We start from the raw sequence: 20,612 nt of genomic DNA, 5'->3' as shown, positions 1-20,612 counted from the left end.
CCTACCCAATACCACAGGATGCTCAGACAGGCAGGGCATGGCCTGGATCATGCATCAGCTCAGATGACAGAGATTCTCAGGCAACCTCTCCTGTCAAGCCCTCAAGGATGGCCAACTTCAACCTGCCAGCTTATAGTAGGAAAGCAAGGTCCAGAACAGTCAAGTGACTTGCCCCCCAAATTCCTCATGGCAGCTAACATGCTGCCACCAGTTCTACCTGACCTCAGAATCCACACTCTTCTCACTATACCAGAGAAGGCACTAGTCAGTGCTGAGTCATGGAAATGTCTCAGGGAGACAGGGCACCTTGGGGGAACAAACAAAGCCAGAGTCAGGGCTAGAGCCAACCACACCTTTATTAGTTTCTACAGCAGCCGGAGCCCCTATCTACAAGGGAATTTTAGCACGCTACTCTGGCTACTGGGCAGGAATGTTAGCATTTCTGCTAGTGACTGGGACAGGATGGGAGAGGAGACTAGAAGGGGACCAAATGAGACTGCTGGGCCACCTTCCAGGAGGCACATGTGGGGCCTCCTGGACTGAGACAAAGATGGATCAGGTCCCAGAGGTGAACACTGCCATCTCTCCCAGAGTGAAGCAAGGGACAGAGCCTGAGATGGTGATAGCCACAGCTATGGATAGAGGGCCAACCTCCTCGGGAGTAGAAAATCATTTATTGATGGAGGCACCAACCTAGGAGCAAGTCACAAAGACAGCTCACCTGCTCCCTAGCAAGGGGACCTCAGGTTCAGCTCAATTGCTGCCCCAAGTACCCTGACATGGAAGGGGCTTTCTGAGCATTGAAGGAACAAGGGACCCAGAAATCTAGCAGTGGGAAGAATGGGGCTAAATTCAGGGAGTCTTAGGGTATTAAAACAGGCAATATGTTCATTATAAGTGCAATCATGAAACTTCCCTCCAAAAGGCTCACATCTCCCCCTCACTCAGCACCTTCTTAGCCTGGAGGACCATCATGATCTGGCCCCTGCCCACACTCCAGCCCAAATGACTCCCTTCCGATTCTTCAGACATGCCATTATGTTCACAGCTCTGGACTCTTGCCAACAACTACAGTCCTAGCCTACCTTCCTCACTCTTTGCCCTCATACTGTCAAAAGACTGATAACTCCACTTTGTCAAGTGTTTCTTTACTCCTGTTTGCCCCCACCAAGCCTGGAGCTGCCAGAGGAAAGAACCTGATTCTTGTGTCACCAGTGACTGAGGAACTTGAAGCCCCATGAGTTGCGTTTTCTGTGTCCTGGTGTATTTGGGAGAAACATATCCAAATGTCTATAATGGATTTCTGGAATGTCTAGCAGTAGATAGAAGGATTTTGAGCTATGTTTGTGCCTGGGATAATAGCTTCCAAAGTGGGAGAGGGCTTGGCTAGTGAAAGGTGGGACCAAAGAGACAGGGGGTCTTTTTGGTCTGTGCGCAGGGTCCAGGGCTCAGAACCAGCAGGGCGACCACATGAGCGAGCCAAGTGCGGCACCTGTGGCGGCTCCCGCAAGCATGCCCATGGCCAGGGGGGCGCCCGCGCTGTAGCAGGGATCCTCCCGCACCACTACGTGCGTCACTCCAGGCCCTGCAGAGAGAAAACCTGTGAGGGCCGCGGGCTTGAGAGCAGAGAGATCATCCGCCTCCTTCCACTAGGTCCCGAGCCCACTCTCCAGTCGGAGAAACTGAGGCCTTCAAACAGGAAGGATGCGCGCTCTGTCCCCACGGCTTCTATTCCCTGGATCTGCTACGGGCATTCTGGGACCATGGGGTTAGGGTGGACCGGCGGAGAAACCGCGGGGTCTCTTAAGAATCTCTGGACCACACCCGAGGATGGGCCTTCCCAACCGCTAGACCCTGGAGTGAGGGGAGGCCGCGTCTCCAGCATCAGCCACCAGGGGTCGCTACCAACTCAGGAACGGGTATTGCTGGGCAGCCAGTGAATAGGGGCCGGCCTAGGGAAGAGGTCCGCTCGGAGTGGGGAGGGGCTCTCATCTCAGGGCTGTTCGGATTTATGGGATGGGGAGGGCCTTGCAGAGGGTCCCGTTGGGAAGGGTGGGGCCTGGTTCCGACTGACAGACCGTGGGTGGGGATATAGGCAGGGGCAAGGGTGGCCAGAGACTTACCCACGTAGGGCGGTCCATAGTAGCTGCGGACATACGTGGTCTCGTGCGCGTTGGGGGGCACCACCTCATAGTAGTCCTGGTACGGGCTGTAGACACGCACCTGGGAAGCCCTGCCTGGTCAGCTGCCAGAGATCTGGGCCAGGCTTTGGTCCCCTACCCCTCACACCTGGTTCACACCCTTCTAGGCCCACAGCGCCACCCCGCCAAATTTAGAAATGGACCTCCAGATACCAGCAATCTCCTGAAGAAAAGCCCCACCTCCCCACAAGACTGTTATCTAAAACTTCAGCTCCCAGTGATACCATTTTCCTGCCCCGGTTTTCCTACCTAGCACTCCCCTGATCAAAAATTCTCCATGGCTCCCTACTTCCTTTGATAGATTTGCTATTATTTGCTAGCAAATAGCAGCTTTCCAGTGGTCACACTTGGAGAAAACCAATGGATTTCTCTACTCTCCTAGTCATGGAGAGAGGGCCTGGACAAGGCCAAGGAAATAAAAGAGGGGTGTGGAGGAAGGAAGGGAAAGGAAGGATAGAGATGAGAAGTAACTAAAGCATAATTAAGCATCATCCATCACGTTCCAGGCCCTGAGGGAGGAAATAATATGTTATTTCCTCTTGTCCTTACAGCAGGCATTGTTCTCCACTCTACCACACAGCCAGGGATGTAGGCTCAGAGAACAGTCAGCATTCTCTCTGGGAAGGAGAAATAGAAGTCCACCTTCCCTCCCTCATTAGATTTTTATCAATTTCTCAAAGCCTGACTCAAAGGTCACCCACTCCAGGAAGACCTTCTGGTCTCAGAAAAAATCCTTTCTTCCTGAGTTCTCTGTGACCTATGCTTGTGCCTCGTGTTCCTGGCCTTCCTCCTGATGTCTCCTGCCTGCACCCCTGACATGAGCTATAGGCAATGACTTTAATTCATTTGTATTGCCATCAGGGCCTAGTGACTAGCATGGAGTAATAAATATAAGCTGAATTAAACAGAAGTTCCTAATTTCCTAAAAGACCTAAAGTTCCTAAGTTCCTAAAGACCCTAAGTTCCTAAAAGACCCTCATTTTACCCAAAGGGAACAGACCTGAAGAGGGGGCAGCATCCCCTTCTCTTCTGGCTCCCTCTTCTTAGCCCCTTTGCACCTTACATTTCTGAGCTTTCCACCTAAATGGTCCAGGTGGTCCCTTGGAAGCTCAGGTGTCCAAACTTAATGCATCTCAAAGTAATTCCATCATCCTTTTATCCCCCCAAACCTGCTCTTGTGTAAATGCTTTTCTGTAAACGCCACCACTGTACACTTAAACCAAGACGGCAGGCTGGCACTTTTGTCTTCACACACATCTCCCACATCACATTATCACCGGATCTCATGATTTTATCTTCGAAATATGCTCTTCTGTCCATTCTCTTGTCCAGTACCAAGAGAATAAGCCATTGGTTTTGGCATCTTGGAAATTGTGGGTGACCTTGAAAACACATTTCAGAGGAGTTGTTCGAGGAAGAAGCCAGACTATGGAGGATTGAAGAATGGTTGAGAGGTGAGGGATGGAGTCAACATATCATGACATCTCTTTCAAGAAGTTTGGTTGTAAGGAGAAGTCCTCCAAGTACACCTTGTGATTTCAAATATCTATGCCATTTCTCTTTGATGAGGATGCCTTTCTCATCTTTTTCTATTCAACTACCTAACTTGTCTTTCATACTCAACTCAACATATCACTCTCTCTGAACCTCAGGTTTTGTTAGGGCCCCATCTGGGGCACCCACAGCCCTTAGACTTCCCTCATCACAGCACCAACCACTCTGTGGTTTTATTGTTGGTATCCCTGTGAGGTGTTTCTCCCATCATACTTGAGGAAAACACTCCCACCACCACCTGGGTCTAAAAATAGGCCTGACTAGAATATGGCACGTGTATAATATATTGAATTTATCTCAAGTCAAATACAGAGTCACCCAATTCTTAAGTCCAATTTCAAGTTAGGGACAATGACCAGACCCAGAGCAATGCAGAAGGCTCAGACAAACAAGGCTCAGTCCCAAATGACTTCCCTGCTGTGCTCCTTCCCCAAGGGTGACCCAATAGGGGTTTCTGCTGGGGGTGACCAGGATCTGAGCTCTAAGCCTAGAAGGGACTAAAGAGATCTAAGCTCTCAGATCCCCAGTTTTACTGGTCAGGAAGTTGAGGTCCAGAGCCTACATCTGCCCTGCAGTTGCACTGTGAGCCAGTGACCCTCCCAGGCCCTGAAGAAAGTGGAAAACACCACTTCATGTCTCTGTGGGGCATTTGTTTCCATCCTCCATGCCTAAGAGGCCCAGAGGTAAACTCATGTGAATCACCTGGCAACGGGGCAGGGGACTCTCCAGAGACCTCCCAGGCAGACCCTAAGGGTTTGACCCCAGATCCTCTCCCTCTCCACAGGTCCAGCCCCTTTTGTAGGTGGGGACAGGGTCAGTCAGGAGATCACAGACAAATAGACCCCTCCCCTCAGAAAAGCTGTTGTACATTAATAATCATTTTACAGTATACAAATATATCAAATCATGTTGTATACCTTAAACTAAGACAATGTTATATGTCAATTATAACTCAAGAAGACTAGAAAAAAGGACACACAAACGGGGAAAAAAGGAAAAGCTGTTGTGTATGCGTAGGTTTATAGCTTTTAAAATTCTATTTTTAGGCATCTCCACTGGAAACAGTTTGTAGCCTAGTTTGGGTATGAGGATGTCTTACCCATAGATGCCTTAGAATTCTGGGCTGGGAATCACTGATGAATTAAGTGCTCCCAGTCATGTTAGATAACCTCTCAGAGCTTCAGTCTTCTCATCTATAAATGAGGACAGTCTTTCCTACACTGCCCACTCCCAAGGCACAGTGAGAATCCAGCAGAGTCACATCTGTGCAGCCAGGTGATGCTAGCACTGCTGGGCTCAGTGGTTTTGCACATCAGAATTGTCTGGAGAAATTTCTGAAACCACAGATTTCCAAGGCGTCACCCCAGAACTACACAATTAGAACATCCAGAGGTAGGATCTGAACATTTGCACTATTTTTAAGTCCTTAAGCGATTCTAACGCACAGCTACATTGAGCGTCACTGTGTCAGAAAAGTTCACGGTTGACCACAGGTACTCTAACCCAAGCCCCCTCGCTGCACCCACCTCATGCCAGGCTGAGCACTGGGGACAGAGAGAGGATTCGTCCCCAAATCCTGCTTTCTGGAAACACTGGCTGGGGTGTGTGGCAGGGAGACAGACACGGACTAAATTATAATATGCAGTAGTGAGGCCATAATAGGTTATTTTTTACTCCTTCCTTTCTCCCTTTCTTCATTCATTCATTTGCCCATTAAGTGAACACTCACTGGGGCCTTCTTGTGCCCCACCTTCATGCACCAGGAGTAGGAGAGTCAAAATAGACTGCCCCCATCGCTGAGCACTCATTGCACACCTGCTGTATACCTAGCATTGTGCCAGGCTCCCAAGGGGCAGAGCTGACCTAACCCAATTCTTGCCCTGAAGGAAGCTGCAGGTCTCGTGGGAGACTAGAGACAGAAGTGAAGGAACTAGAAATCAGGCGGAATGAAGACAGTACCAAGCACTAGTGCGGTAGGAGGGGGTGACAATGCCTGGAGGTTTGGGAGTCCTCCCTGAGGAGCTGGCAGTCTTTGCAGGGTGTCTTGGAGGATTTTGTCAGGTGAGTAAGGAAAGTAAAGGTCTTTGCAGCAGAGAGGGCAGCATATACCGAGGCTGGAGAGCAGAAAAAGGGCTGGCACAGCTGGGAGCAGAGGATAGAGCAGAGCAGTTGGAGCACAGGGGATGAGCAAGACAAGGTAGCAAGTCTGGCCCAGGCCAGATCCCAGGGGCCGTGAAAGCAGGGTTGGTTGTCCTACGAATGGTTGGGAGCCATGGAATGTTTGTGAGCAGGGAGGGGATGTGGCTGGGCCACTTCGGGAGGCACATCCTGGTGGCCAGAATGGTGGCAGGGAGGGCTGAACCAGCACTTACCCAGATCCGCCTCTCAACCTTACAGGGGCTCCACGAGCGGGTCACACACCTGACCTTGGGGCAAACCCGGCGGCTCCTGGGAGGGACGGTGGCTCCAGCTGGGGCCTGCTCAAGCCACAGAAACCCAAGAAGGGGAGGAAGGGGGGGTGTCAGAGGCCCTCTACATCTGGAGAGACTCAAAGCTCCTCATAGGCCCTAGCAAAGCCCTCTGCCAGCTGGGCAAGGGAACAGCTATCCTCTTCTTCTTCAGCCCATGGTAATGGTGGGGGGCTCAGAAGAGGTGGTGAAATTGCCGAAGTTACACAGAGAAGAAGGATCAGTAGTGTCTTTGCAGAACTGGCCCACCTTCACCTGTTCCAGGCCGCTGAGGCTCCCAGTCTCCAGGGAGTACAGATAGCTCCCATCACTGACCCGTCCACCTGCACCCATCACCCATGACTGTGCCCCCCACCCCTGTGTTCCCTGCAACAGCCAGAGTCAGGGGCTCCTCCTGGAACCTCCACCCACTGTAGGGTATAAACCTTCAGGATATAGAGGGACAAAGCAGACGTCACTCCTATGTAGGTACAGGACAGACAGACACAGGCGTGAACACTCAGAGGTGGGCAGACACTGGTACAAAGACACAGAGGCACAAATACACCCAGTTCGAGCAAGCGTAGGGACCAGAGGGAGGTGTGCGTGTACATGCGTGTAGAGGTGGGAGGTGGAGTGGAGGTCGGAGCAGAGAGATGGAGGAAGCAGAGCAGCAGGAAGGTGGGCGCAGAGAAGGGACAGGCAGCTTCACAGAGTCACAGAGTGCAGACGGCCAGCCCTCGACTCCTTCTTTCTGACCCTCTTGGGTGGGACGACGGGTGTGCCCTGCCTCAGCCAGATTTGGAGCTCAGAGCCAGGTAACTCTACCCAGCTGACCACCACCCCAGCCTCCTCTTATACAGCCTCTACCCAGAGCCTGAGTCTGCTCCCCAAAGCCTGACCACAGCCCCCCTGCTTAATGCCCTTTATAGTTCCCCACAGCCCTCGGGATAAAGTTCACATCCTTCCTGGACTTCAAGGCGTTTGTGATGTGGCTCCTCAGAGGTCACGTCTCCTGTTTCTTTCCCTCCACGCTTTATCCTCCAGCCAGGCCAGACTCCTGGCCTTTAGACATACGTGTCTTCATAAACACATTTGCACGTGCCACTTACCCACCTTTGCTCATGTAGCTCCTTCTGTGGATAATTCCCTTCCCTCAAAATCTCACTGACCTAGGTTCCAATACAGGTTCTTCCACTGATTTACGACCGTGAGACTTTGGACAAGCCAATTCCCCTCTGAATCTCAGCTCCCCTATCTGTAAAATCGGACTAAGAATACCAGCCCCTCCTTTTTCTTATTGAAGATTAACTGATACAGTGGATGCTAGGTCCTCAAGCACAATGCCCAGCCCTCAGCAGGCAGATGCTAAGGGAGTTTCTAAATGCGTTCCAGTCTTCCCTGCCACTTCCCAGCAGACTTTTTCTCCAGATGAGAAGGGGCTCTACTGTGCCACAGGTAGAAGGAGCAGGCACAGAGTCTGGGGTCAGGCAGATGGGGGCTGAGGCCAGGCTGGGCCACCTTAGAGCTGGGGGCTTTGGGCAGCTCCTCAAAACCTCACCTCCGTCAGTCACTGAGCTCTGTTGACTCCACCTTCTAAATGTGTCTTGTCCTCATCAGCTTGTCTTTGCCAGCAAGGCCTTAGTCCAGACCCCCAGCCAGATGCCCTGCACCTGTCCCAGCCTTCTAACAGATCTCTGGGCATCCACTTTGACCTTCTTCAGTCCATTCCCTACCTAGCAGCTAGACTATCTTTTTAAAACTACAAGTCTGGTCTTTTTAAAACTTTCACTGACTTCCAGTGTTCTCAGCAGAAACCCCTATCCTTAACGCAGCTTTTCGTGCCTGGCCTGCTAACCCTCCTTCTCCAGCTGCTCTCTAGCTCCCTGAGCTGCAGTCACCCCAGCCTTCCTTCTGTTTGTCAACTTGCCAACATCATGACCTTTCCCAGGGCCCTTGCACCTGCAGCTCCCTCTGCCTGGAAAGCTGTTCCCTTCACCCCACCCCTTTCACTCAGTTGATCTCTTATCCTTCAGGTCTCATCTTAAGCCTTGTCTGGACTCCCACCTGGATCAGGCCATCACGGTGGATGCACACTGAATGCACTCTGCCGTCTCTGTCTGAGCAGCTCCCGTCACTGCGGTGGAACCACTAACTCTAACTTGTGACTTCACATCTAGCTCCCCACTAGGCTGAGTCCAGGAGGGCAGGGCCCACATCTCCTCTGCTACCTTCTGATTATGGTCCTTGGCACAGTGCCTGGCACATAGTAGGAACTCAGTAAATATTTGTTATGTGAATAAATAAAGCTCAACCTTATCATCTGCAGAGAGGGAACAATAATCCCAACCTCACAGGAAGGCTATGAGAGTAGCTGGTATTACAACTATACCACACCTGACACATAATAGTTGCTGAATAAAAGATAGTTCCTTTCCTCCTGCTCACATGCCACCCCCTTCAACAAGCCTTCTTGGAGGCCTCTCTCTCCCTCCTCCAAATCTTTTGGTGAATATCTTTGATTCACCCATTGGCCGTCTTCTGTCCTTTTCCACTTGGGACTCAGGGCCTCTGAGTCTGCACAAGTCTATTCACTCACATATACGGAAACTGAGAACTGCTGGCAGGTGGAGACTAAGTCTGAGTCACCCATGATTCCATGGCAAGTAGCGGTGGGGAGGAGACAGGGAGGGAGGGGGGCTCACCGGCGTGGAGTTCGCCTCCAGCAGTGCCGTCTTCCATGCTCTGCAACGCAAACCCACGAGACCGTGAGGAGGGAGTGCAGAAGAAGGGAGACTGGGCCCCACATTTTAGACCCTACCCCTCCTCTAGCCCCAGTCCCTTGTGAAGGGGGAGATCCTCTTCACTCCCTTGGGAAGACAAAGGGGACCCCCTCAGCTGCCCCAGTCACACAGCAAGCCCCCAGCTAAGCTGCTGCAGTTCTATAACTCTTATTCCATAGTCTCCTCACCGCTGGGGAGATTCCAGTTTTCCCATCTAGACAAAAGACAGTTGGGCTTGGGTGGTCCTTTAGTGGTTCAGATTCTGACATGCCTAGGCTGGTCCTCTGGCTGCAGCCTACCTCCACATCCCAAACCTACAAACTGACCCCAGAGCCCCGGGAATGCCTAGTGGACACCGGACAATTGAGCCTTTGTTGGTTGCCATGGCACCTGGCTGGGGTGGACAAGGAGGCTCTGTGCTTTGTCCACCCCGAGCTCGGCTTCCCCTGCTCCCACACATCCCATCTCTTTCACTCTCCTACAGCATGAAGGCCAACTGACCCTCTGCCAGAGAGTAGGAAGGGAAAGAATGTGAGTGAGCAAAAGGCGCCTGAGGAAGACACACCCAGGCTCTCGCAGTATGGACCTGCATCCAACACAGGGCGCCCCACGGGCTACCTGTTAGGCACGTTAGGGTCTATCCCTCAGATCAGAGTACCCCCACCCCAGGCCATCTTCTAAGAAGGGAATGAGAGGAGGGCTCTCTGAAGATGCCACAGGGCTGTGTGTTCCCGTGTATCACCCCAAGTGAGGGCTTACCTCAGAGGCTGTTAGATACCTGACCCTGAGGAATGACCAGGGGCCACACCTGAGGCAGCTGTGCACACACTGCTCCCCACAACAGTCTTGAATTCATCGTGGACCATGTCAGCAGTTTACTGGATACCACACCAGTCACCGCAAGTCATTCGAACCCACTCTGCCCAGCCTCCACTGAACCACCACGCTCACTGGTCTTTGTCCTGCTTTACTACCTTTAGGGTGCTAGCGGCTCAGTGAGGAGGAAGTCATTGGTCATGTTCCCGAGACACCACCCCATCGTCTCCTGGGAGTGACTCACATGGCGTCATCTCTGGTCTCAGCACACAGGTGCAGGCGGGAGCCCTCCCGCAGGTTCACAGTCAGCAGGCCATCTCGGCTCCGGCCTTCTGGGGGCTGCACATCTAAAGGCGGACACACACGTATGGGGTTTCCACAGGGCACAGGCCCCGAGTCTCCCCAACAAACCGGGAACAAGAACAGGAACTGACTTCTCTGGGTCCTGTTAACTGGCCACTGCTGACCTCCTCTGATCTCACACATACTTTCCTTGGGATTTTACTCAACTCTTTAGACCCTTCCACCTTTCCACATTGCCTGCTTCCCTAGCTAGGTACATCTCTCTCCCAGTTTCCCTGTTAAAATTATGATCTAAGCCTTGGTCAGGGATATTTGCTGGGTAACTCTGAGCCAGTCACTTAAGTTCTCTGAGTCTTCTTATTTCATTTCGTTTTTTCCCATTCCTAGCACTGGAGAGGGCAGGAACTGGGTCTGACTCACCTCTGTGAACCTAGCATAGGGCCCAGGTTCAGCACAGGCACCCCACTCCAGTACTGTTGCCTGGAAAATCCCATGGACGGAGGAGCCTGGTAGGCTGCAGTCCATGGGGTCGCAAAAAGTCAGACACGACTGAGCGACTTCCCTTTCACTTTTCACTTTCATGCATTGGAGAAAGAAATGGCAACCCACTCCAGTGTTCTTGCCTGGAGAGTCCCAGGGATGGGGGAGCCTGGTGGGCTGCCATCTATGGGGTCACACAGAGTCGGACACGACTGAAGTGACTTAGCAGCAGCAGTAGGAACTCAGGAAGGAACTCATTTCTTAACTTACACCACATGAATTGGATTTGGTAGAGGCCCAGAAGCTGTCTGTGGAAGGCCTCTGAAAGCTGCAAAGAGCCTTCCACCTGAGAATGGCAGGTGTTCTCAGACACAGTGGGAGGGCCGAGCCTGTAGTCACAGAGAGAAAGAGGCTCACCGTGGCACTCTTGGCCGATCTTTATGTCGCGGACGTTGAAATGGATGAGCACGCGGTCCTCCTCATCCTGGGCAGTCTCATCGTGGTAGTAGCCCAGGGTCCCATCCAGCCACAAGGCAAACCAGTTCCGCTTCCAGCGGCGGAGGATGGAGCCTGTGTGATATTCCAGACCCACAATACGGGCTGATCACAGAGCCTGAGTGGGGGTAGGAGCCATGGGTGGGCTCCCAGCATCCCCTTATCTCCAGCCCCCAGTGTTGTAATCACCCCTTCCTTGTCTGTCTGCTCCCTAAAATGATGGCAGGGCCTCTCTCTGTCTTGCTCACCCATTGCCTCTCATTGGGCCTAACAACATAGTCAAGGCTCCATACATGTGCTGAATGGTAAATGAATGATCTGATTCCTTCCTTGGGGGAGGCTGGAAATCTTTTAAGTATCTCAAGACATGTGATAGGAACACCTCCACATGTCCAACTGAACATGTTTAAGTTCATGTCCAATTGAACATTTGTTTCTATATGTACAGTTTGTCAGAGAAAAAGCATTAAGTTGTTTTTGTATGAATGCAGAATAGGATTTATGCAAGAATTAATAGAAAACTAGTCGTCACAGGCTTGCCTTAAGGAAACCTTCAGTTTCCATTGCATCCATTCTGCTGAGGGTTGTACAGTTATTGTGTACTTTAAAAACAAAGGCCCCGGGGGACAGTCATTTGTGTAGCGTCTGTTTCTTCTGCCAAATGGAGAGCAGAGGGATTGTCCATAGCTCACCTCACGGGTCCTAGAACCCAGCAGGACCTGGACTCAGTGTTTGCTGGACTGAATGAACTGAGGATGGGTCATGGGGTATCAGGGAGCTCCTAGCCCAGGACAGCTCTTATTCAGACCATGACTCTGGTCGGAGGTGGATCTGGAAGCCCGATCCCTTAGCTGTAGACATTTCGAGACTGGAAATCTTAACAGGAAAGGGTAAAGACTAAGAGAGCTTCTTAGAACTTTACAAATTCTTCAGAACAGAGGCATTTTTCATTTTGTTCTGTGCCTTGTTCTGTGGCTAGCCCTGGGCCACAGAGGGTTAAACCCAGTCCCTGCACTTGGGGCGCTCACAGTCCGGAGACAGTACAGGTAGGGGACTGGTGAGGCCCACAGGTAAGGACGGTGAAGTATTGAGCAGTGCTATAAGAGGGGTATGTGTGAGGCACTGGGAACAGAAAAGAGAGCTGCTAACCCAGCTTGGTGCTACAGCAGGGGCTGGGGTGGGGAGCAGAGAAAAGGCAGAGAAGGCTCTTTTCAGAAAGGGACACCTGAGCTGGGTCTTGAAAAATAAGTGGTTTACTAAGCAGCCAGGAATGTGAAGGACATTCCCAGCAGAGAGAAGAGTATGGACAAAGGAGGGAAGGATAAAAAGGGCATGGTTTCTTGAGAGAAGGGTTCACTGTGCAGCTCCAACAGGCCACTTCCCTCACCCCTGGCCCCAGATAAGGTACAGGACGGACAGGGCTTGGCCCAGGGTCACTCACTTTGTCTCCACAGCCAGCCGCCCCTCACCAGGGCCATTTCCTCAAAAGGACTTTCCAGGGTGGAGTCAGGCGGAACCTGTCAGGGGGATCACAGACTTCATCAGCTGCTCCACAAAAGCTCCCCTGAGAAAGCCCCCGCCCCGGTCCTCCCTGGGGGAGCCACTGAGGAAAGGTTTAAGGGAGTGTGGATAAACAAACAAGGGCAAGCCTGTCTGTCTCCTCTCCATTCTTGGCTCCAGGCACATAATGAGAGCACTGTGCTTGTGGGGTCAGCAGGGCAGCCACACTTTGCAATGGGGTGGGGGTGGGGGTCAGAAGCTTGGATTCCAATCTCATCCCCATAACCTTGACCAAGTCCCTTTTCCCAGCCTCCACATCTAGATCTGTAAAAGGGTGTCCATCAGGCAGGTAGAGACTGGAGTGAGGAACTCTGAAAATGTTAGAAACCCTGGAATATTGAAATGCTGGCAGCAGATAATAGTAGAATCATGGCAGTGAACAAGGGACTTTCATGATAAGAGAGCCCTCCTCACATTTGAACCCCACCAGGGTTTCCCAGATGGCTCGGTGGTAAAGAATCCACCTGCCAATGCAGAAGACGAGGAGATGCAGCTTTGATTTCTGGGTCAGGAAGAGCCCCTGGAGTAGGAAATGGCAACCCACTCCAGTATTCTTGCCTGGAAAATTCCATGGACAGAGGAACTTGGCGGGCTACAGTCCCTGGGGGTCGCAAAGAGTCAGACACGCCTGAGCACACACACACAAAGAACCCATTTACAAAGTGCACAGAATAGTTCAACAGCAACTATGATTTATCGAGCACTATATGCCAGGTATACTTCTAAAGTGGTTTCATCTATTACCTCACAATATTCCTTGCTATTTTCAGGAAACTGGGGCCTGGAGAGGTCCAGTCACTCTAAGCAGTGGAGCCAGGATTCACACCCAGCAGTCCTGTCTTCTAAGCATTATCCCAGTAGGAGTTTTTAAAACTCCCAAATATCCAGCCCATATCCCATAACAATAAAATCAGAATGTCTGAGGGCAGGAGGTAAGCACTGATAGTCTTCAAAGACCCCCAGGTGAGTCAATGTACAGTTTGGGCCCCACTGCAACTCTGTCCAGTACTTGTGTGATGGAGCTTGGATTGGAATCCAAGTGCCCTCCCCCACTAACTCACACCTGTTGTTGCGTAGCACAAGGGCTGGCTGGCACACCTGGGGTGGAAGGCCCCGCCTTGTCCCTGCTTCTCTGGCCGCTCCCTCCCATCTTCACGCTCTGACATAGGTCAGACAAGAAGGCCAGGTGTAAACTCCCTCTTCAGCCCCCCTTAATGCACCCACCTGTCTACACCTGTTGCGGTGCTGCTGCCAAAACGGCCGGTTACTTGATGCTGCTGCCGCCCAACCCGCTGCGCCTGCGCTTTGAGTGCCCCAGAGTGCCTGGGGCAATTCACTCTCCCCGCTGCAGCCCAGAGCCTAGCTGCCTCGGGGCCCCACCCCCAGGGAGGGGGCGGGGCGTGTAGCGACGGGCTGACAGGAGTCCTTCTGGGACTTGTAGTCTGCAGGCCTAGACCTGGGACCTATACAGCCTCTCCTGGGAGGTAGCCCTGTGCCCACTCGGAGCACAGGTGAGAGGCTGCATCTGTGATTTTATTTTGCTATTGTCATTATGTTGTCCATTCACTTAGCATGAAATACTTTTCCCCAAGAATCTTGAGCTCTAATTTTCTGGAAAAATGTAAAACTACAGGGAGAAAACCAGGCTCCTAGTTTTGCCATGTTTTCTTGATACTCAGTTTGTTGCCTGGCACTGGGCATTAGTAGAAGGCACAAAGAAATATCCGACAAGCCCCTTCATTTCCCAATTTCCAGTCTGTGTTTATGTTCCAACAGTGTTTATGTTCCAACATAAACACACAAAGTAGAGTATGATCTGACAATGGGAAAGAAGAGTTTGACTTTGATGAAGAGGTTCAGGAAGGCTTCCCAGAGGAGGCTGCAGGGTCTTGAAGGATGAGTATGAGTGTCTCATCACTTTGTGGCAAATAGAAGGGAAAAAATGGAAACAGAGATTTTATTTTCCTGGGCTCCAAAATCACTGTGGACGGTGACTGCAACCATGAAATTAAAAGACACTTGCTTCTTGGAAGAAAAGCTATGACAAACCTAGACAGCATATTCAAAAGCAGAGACATCACTTTGCCAACAAAGGTCCATCTAGTCAAAGCTATGGTTTTTCCAGTAGTCATGTACAGATGTGAGAGTTGGACCATGAAGAGGGCTGAGTGCCCAAGAATTGATGCTTTCAAATTGTGGTACCAAAGAAGACTCTTGAGAGTCCCTTGGACAGCAAGGAGATCAAACCAGGCAATCCTATGGGAAATCAGTCCTGAATATTCATTGGAAGGACTGATGCTGAAGCTGAAGCTCTGATAATTTGGTCACCTGATGGGAAGAGAGGACTCACTGGAAAAGACCCTGATGCTGAGAAAGGTTGAGGGCAGGAGAAGGGGTCAACAAAGGATGAGATGGTTGGATGGTATCATCAACTCAATGGACATGAGTTTCAACAGCCTCCAGAAGATAGTGAAGGACTGGGAAGCCTGGTGTGCTGCAGTCCATGGAGTTGCAAAGAATTGGACATGACTGAGTGACTGAACAACAATAAGCATCTAGTATTTCAGTGTTTGGAAAGCAGAGTGCAGGGGTTGGGGTGGGAGGGCATGGGGATCGGTGGGTGATGAAGCTGTAGGGGTTGCAAGGATGTAACATGAAGGCCTTGGAAGACAGGCTCAGGAGCCTGGGCCTTTATGACATAGTGACTGGGGTTGGGGTTGGGTGAGGAGCTAGGTGGTACAATTTGTGGCCTGGAAAGGCATTTCTAGGACACTCAAAAATGGATTGAAAGGGGCCCAACTAGAAAGAGAAGACTATTTATCTACCACCACGGTCTGTTCCTCCAGGATCATTTCCTTGAATAGTTCAACCCCACAAAGCCCCACCTAGGAGCAGATCCAGGATGTCATTCGAGAGAAGATAGACTGTCCAGGCCTGAACGATCCCTTGAGAACAGAACCCACCCTGCCCTGGGTCCTTTGTCCTGTCCCAGAGACCTCTCTCTTACCGGAGCTGCAGGACTCATGGTTCCTGGGCCGTCAGAGCAGCATTTCCCAGAAGGCTCCTGCAGGGGGGCATATCCCTAAGAGCCTTGGAGATAAGGGGATCAGGAAGGCGCTACCAAGTGGAAACCGGCGGGGGTGGCAACAGGGGGCACACAGCTCCCACAGAAAGTCGTCCTTTCTCTCCAGTCCGCTCCCCAAGCTCACCGGTGGATCCCCTATTTGACCTTCAGTTCGCGGATAACAAGTCATCTATGATTCGGAAGTGGTGTTGCACTAGCCTCGGTAAGATTCCCGGGGTGGGAGGCGGGGCTCGCCCTCCCCTCTCGATCGGGGGCGGGGCTAAATGTTCCTTCAGCCGGGCTTGACCGTGCCGTCACCCCGGTCCTGGAGACACGGCTTGGCTCTTTAAGCTTCCCCGTCTTGCTCCTGGGTTTCTGTAATCCTGACCTCAGCTAACCCTGTACCTCGGCCCTTCGTGCAGTTGCACGCCTTGCTGAGGGATCCACCAGGGCTGATCCTACTTGCCCCGGAGCTCATCCCCTCGTGCAGCCCCAGAAATCAGTTCTCCCAAATCACGCTTTGCATCCCTGTGTCCTGGATGAACCATCCCACCCCTACCTTTTCCAGACTACAGTTGCCGCCTCTTCTGTAGAAGGATGGAGGGGAGGAAGGGAAAGGTGAAGCTGACCTCAGAGAATCTGGGTGCTGCTGCTCTTCCCAGCTCTCCTTGCTCCCCTGGGGTGGCTCCTTCATAGAAGGATGGTGTGAGGGAACAGTGCAGACAGCTCCAAAATTACCTTCTCTGGATTTAGTAACAGATGAAAAGAGAAGATTTTCCAGCATCATTGTGGAATTCATAAGAAGGTCTCCCTATTCCCCAACCAAAGAGGCGGTGCTATGACAAGAAAAAAGGGAAGGGATGCTTGGCAAACTAAAACCACAGATTCCACTACAAATTCTAAACGCAGCATGTGTGTTAACCGCTCAGTCATGTCCGACTCTTCACAACCCCGTGGACTGTAGTCCGCCAGGCTCCTCTGTCCGTGGAATTCTCCAGGGACGAATACTGGCGTGGGTTGCCGTTTTTGTCTCCAGGTGATCTTCCCGATCCAGGGATCCAACCCGCGTCTGCTGCATAACGCAGCATGACCTGACATCAATCTCTGAAATGCTGGTCAATGACTCTCTTTGAGAACCTGATAAATGTATTCTGCCCAGGAAAAAATGCACACACGTGTCACATTTTACTTATAATTCTTGGGATTTCATAGATGCTTGAAGCTATGATGATTAATATTGAGATTGCTTTTAATGTTCACAGCTGTGCAGATGAGTGGAAAGAGTATGAACTGACAAGCGAGAAGCGCTGAGAGCATAGTAGGAATCATAGCTCCATCAGTGATGGCTTTGAGAGACTGTTTAATCAACTAAAATATGTTAAGACTAACAAGCCGATAAGTAACGTTTACATTTCTGTTGTAACTGTGGTACACAGAACCATTGGCAGAGAGAAAGTGTTTTGTTATTTCAAATGTCTCTGGTGGATGAACAGCTCTCAGATAATATATTGTTTAGAGAATAGTGGGCTGGCTTATCAAATTAAAGTTTACGACTCACGTTTTCTAGAAAGTAATATAATGAGAATGATTTATATCATCTCTATTTACTAAAAAAAATTCTGAGATTTATATCAAACTGCAACTGGAGCAAAAGTAAAACCTCTTATGTAAAAGTTTAATAATAATTTTAGTGGGATATAATTTACATATTATGAAGTTCACTCTTTTAAAGTACACAATTCCCTATTCTGATAAATTCACAGAGTTGTGCAACCATCCCCACTATTTAGTCTCAGATCATTTTCTTTCTTTCTGTTTTTTTTGGCTGCACCTCTTGGCTTGTGGAATCTCAGTCCCCCCAACCAGGGATTGAACCCAGGTCACAGCAGTGAAAGGCCTGAATCCTAACCACTAGTCAACCAAGGAACTCTCACATATCATTTTCATTACCCTCAAAGGAAACTTATATGGTTAAGACATCCAAGATGGCTGTCCTCTTGCTCTCTGTACATCCCTTGCCTGACCAGTGCCTGCTTCACCACTCAAATCGTGGACCTTCCTACCTACTTGCCCCAGGCCCCAACTGGTGATTGTTCTTAGCAAAGGGGCAGTGAGGGGTGTGCCCTTTACTGGTTTCCCTGGTAACTAATGAGCCCAATTCACCTGTAACTGGTAACCTTCCCTTCCCCTCTGGAGTGAAGGTTGCCCCCAGGTCCTCTCCTGCCGATTTTCTGCCGCACACCGTGGGGCACTGCTTCAGGACCTTGTTTCAGACACGTGAGCTCCCGCAACCTTAAACCACTGGCGTTTCTGTTGCTGACTCTCAGATCTTTCTTCAGTCTTGAAGCTGGGCAAATACAGGCCTTGTAGGCCTGTGAAGAGCAGCCCAAAGAAATTCTATATCCTCTAGTGGTCACTCTCAATCCCCTTTCCCCCAAGTCCCTGGCAACCTCTACTTGGTTATGGTTGCTGTTGTTTAAGTATTTATTTATTTGGCTGCACCGGGTCTTAGTTGTGGCATATGGGATCTAGTTTCCTGACGGGAGATTGAACCCAGGCCTCCTGCATTGGGAGCGTGGAGTCTTAGCCACTAGACCACCAGGGAAGTCCCATGGCAACCACTACTTTGTATGAATTTGCTTATTTTGAACATTGCATATGTGCATGCATGCATCCTCAGTCGTTGAGTCATGTCTGGCTCTTGCGACTCCATGGACTGTAACTCCTCAGGTTTCTCTGTCTATGGAATTTTAGGCAAGAATACTGGAGTGGGTTTCCATTTCCTACTCCAGGGGATCTTCCTGACCCAGGGATCGAACCCATGTCTCCTGAGTCTCCTGCATTGGCAGGCAGATTCTATACCATTGTACCACCTGAAAGGCCCTCACATATGTGACCTTTCATGATAGGCTTCTTTCGCTTAATGTTTTCTTGGTTCATCCATGTTATAGCAGGTATCAGTACAATTGACCCTCTGTATCTGCGGAGAATTAGTTCCAGGATTCCCCACAACACACACACTCAGATGCTCAAGTCCCTATATAAAGTGACATAATATTTGCATATAGCCTACACACATCCATATCCGTATACTTTAAAACATCTTTAGATTACTTATAATACCTAATACAATGTAAATACTGTGTAGAGAGTTGTAAATACAATGTAAATGTTTTTACAACTATGTAATATTTGCCTGTCCTAGACAAATATTTTGCTCTTTGAAACTTACTGGAATTTTTTGTAGTATGTTTGATCTGTGATTGACTGAATTCCCAGGTGCAGAACCTGCTGATATGGAAGACTAACTGTACTTTATTTCTTCTTATTGGTGAATAGCATTCTAAACCATGTTTTATTTATCCATTGATTAGTTGATAGACATTTTGGGTGGTTTCCATCTTACAATACTGCTGTGAATATTTGTGTACAAGTTTTTGGGAGAAGGTATGTTTATATTCCTGTTGGGTATGATATTGCTAAATCATTTGGTAACTCTTTCACATTTTGAGGAACTGTCAATCTATTTTCCAAAGTGGCTGCACCATTTTACAATTCCAGCAGCACTCTGTGAGCTTTCCAGTTCTTCTCATCCTCGCCAACCCTTGTTATTGTCTCTTTTTTTAAGTTTGATTTATTTATAGTAAAATTTTTTTGTGTATCGTGATATCCAGGATCTTGGTTCCCCAATAAGGGATTGAACCCTTGCCCCCTACAGTGGAAGTGGGGAGGGGGAGGGGGAGTCCCAACCACTGGACCCCCAGGGAAGTCTCATATTGTAAGATTGTCTCTTTTTTTGATTATAGCCACCCTAGCAGATGAAAAGTGTTGTTTTGTGGTTTTGATTTGCACTTCTCTGCTTACTCCTTGGAAGAAAAGTTATGACCAACTTAGCATATTAAAAAGCAGAGATATTACTTTGCCAACAAAGATCCGTCTAGTTAAGGCTATGGTTTTTCCAGGGGTCATGTATGGATGTGAGAGTTGAACTGTGAAGAAAGCTGAGTGCCGAAGAATTGATGCTTTTGAACTGTGGTGTTGGAGAAGACTCTTGAGAGTCCCTTGGACTGCAAGGAGATCCAACCAGTCCATTCTGAAGGAGATCAGCCCTGGGATTTCTTTGGAAGGAATGATGCTAAAGCTGAAACTCCAATACTTTGGCCACCTCATGCGAAGAGTTGACTCATTGGAAAAGACTCTGATGCTGGGAGGGATTGGGGGCAGGAGGAGAAGGGGATGACAGAGGATGAGATGGCTGGATGGCATCACCGACTCGATGGACGTGAGTCTGAGTGAACTCTGGGAGTTGGTGATGGACAGGGAGGCCTGGTGTGCTGTGATTCACGGGGTTGCAAAGAGTCGGACATGACTGAGCGACTGAACTGAACTGAACTGATTCAATCAAACGCTAATCTAGGTGTTACTGTGAAGCTATTTTGTAGATGTGGTTAACCTCCACAATCAGCTGACTTTAAGTAAAGGAGATTATCCTTGATAACATCCAATTAGTTGAAGGGCCTTAAGAGCAAAACAGAGATTTCCCTGAAGATGACTGTATGGTCTGTGGACTGTAGTCTCAGCCTGTGCCTGAGAGTTTCCAGTCTGCTGACCTGGGCTGCAGGTTTCAGACTTGCCAGCTTCACAACCCCCAATTCCTTGAGATAAATCACTTTATATGTATGTATAACCTACTGGCTCTGTTTTTCTGGAAAGCCCTAATACAGGGAAGAAGGTGTCTTCTTGTCAGAACTCCCCATTTGAAACTATTGGAAACACCCGGTTTGGGAACGGAGGAAGAAAGCCTGGCAGCCCAGGAGAAGGTCTGAGGGGAGCGATGTTGAGACCTTCCTATCTCAGATGAAACGGTACCCCATACCGAGAGATGAGGGTTGCAAATGCTCCCTGGAAA

The 20,612-nt window shown here is 50.0% G+C and overlaps 1 protein-coding gene across 4 annotated transcripts; it reads right to left on the bottom strand.

Annotated features, from left to right (window-relative positions):
• Positions 1-338: 338 nt before the first annotated feature.
• On the bottom strand, positions 339-15,872 carry PLEKHB1 (pleckstrin homology domain containing B1). Of its 4 annotated transcripts, none has more exons than XM_070803872.1 (8): positions 15,849-15,872; positions 12,521-12,596; positions 11,002-11,154; positions 10,046-10,148; positions 8,908-8,947; positions 6,128-6,232; positions 2,124-2,223; positions 339-1,585 (listed from the first exon to the last, which is right to left on the bottom strand). In XM_070803872.1, the coding sequence occupies exons 2-8, from the start codon at positions 12,555-12,557 to the stop codon at positions 1,449-1,451; spliced, it is 675 nt and encodes a 224-aa protein (XP_070659973.1). In that variant the 5' UTR covers positions 12,558-12,596; positions 15,849-15,872; the 3' UTR covers positions 339-1,448. The 4 variants fall into 4 exon arrangements, with proteins under 4 accessions (XP_070659973.1, XP_019831179.1, XP_070659974.1 ...); XM_019975620.2 differs by lacking the exon at positions 15,849-15,872 and adding an exon at positions 15,647-15,842; XM_070803873.1 differs by lacking the exon at positions 15,849-15,872 and adding an exon at positions 13,864-14,020.
• Positions 15,873-20,612: the final 4,740 nt, after the last annotated feature.

Source organism: Bos indicus, chromosome 15 (assembly GCF_029378745.1).
Source record: "Bos indicus isolate NIAB-ARS_2022 breed Sahiwal x Tharparkar chromosome 15, NIAB-ARS_B.indTharparkar_mat_pri_1.0, whole genome shotgun sequence".
Taxonomy (NCBI): domain Eukaryota; kingdom Metazoa; phylum Chordata; class Mammalia; order Artiodactyla; family Bovidae; genus Bos; species Bos indicus.
Note: the sequence above shows the minus strand (reverse complement) of the source record. Positions and strands in the feature narration are given on the sequence as shown.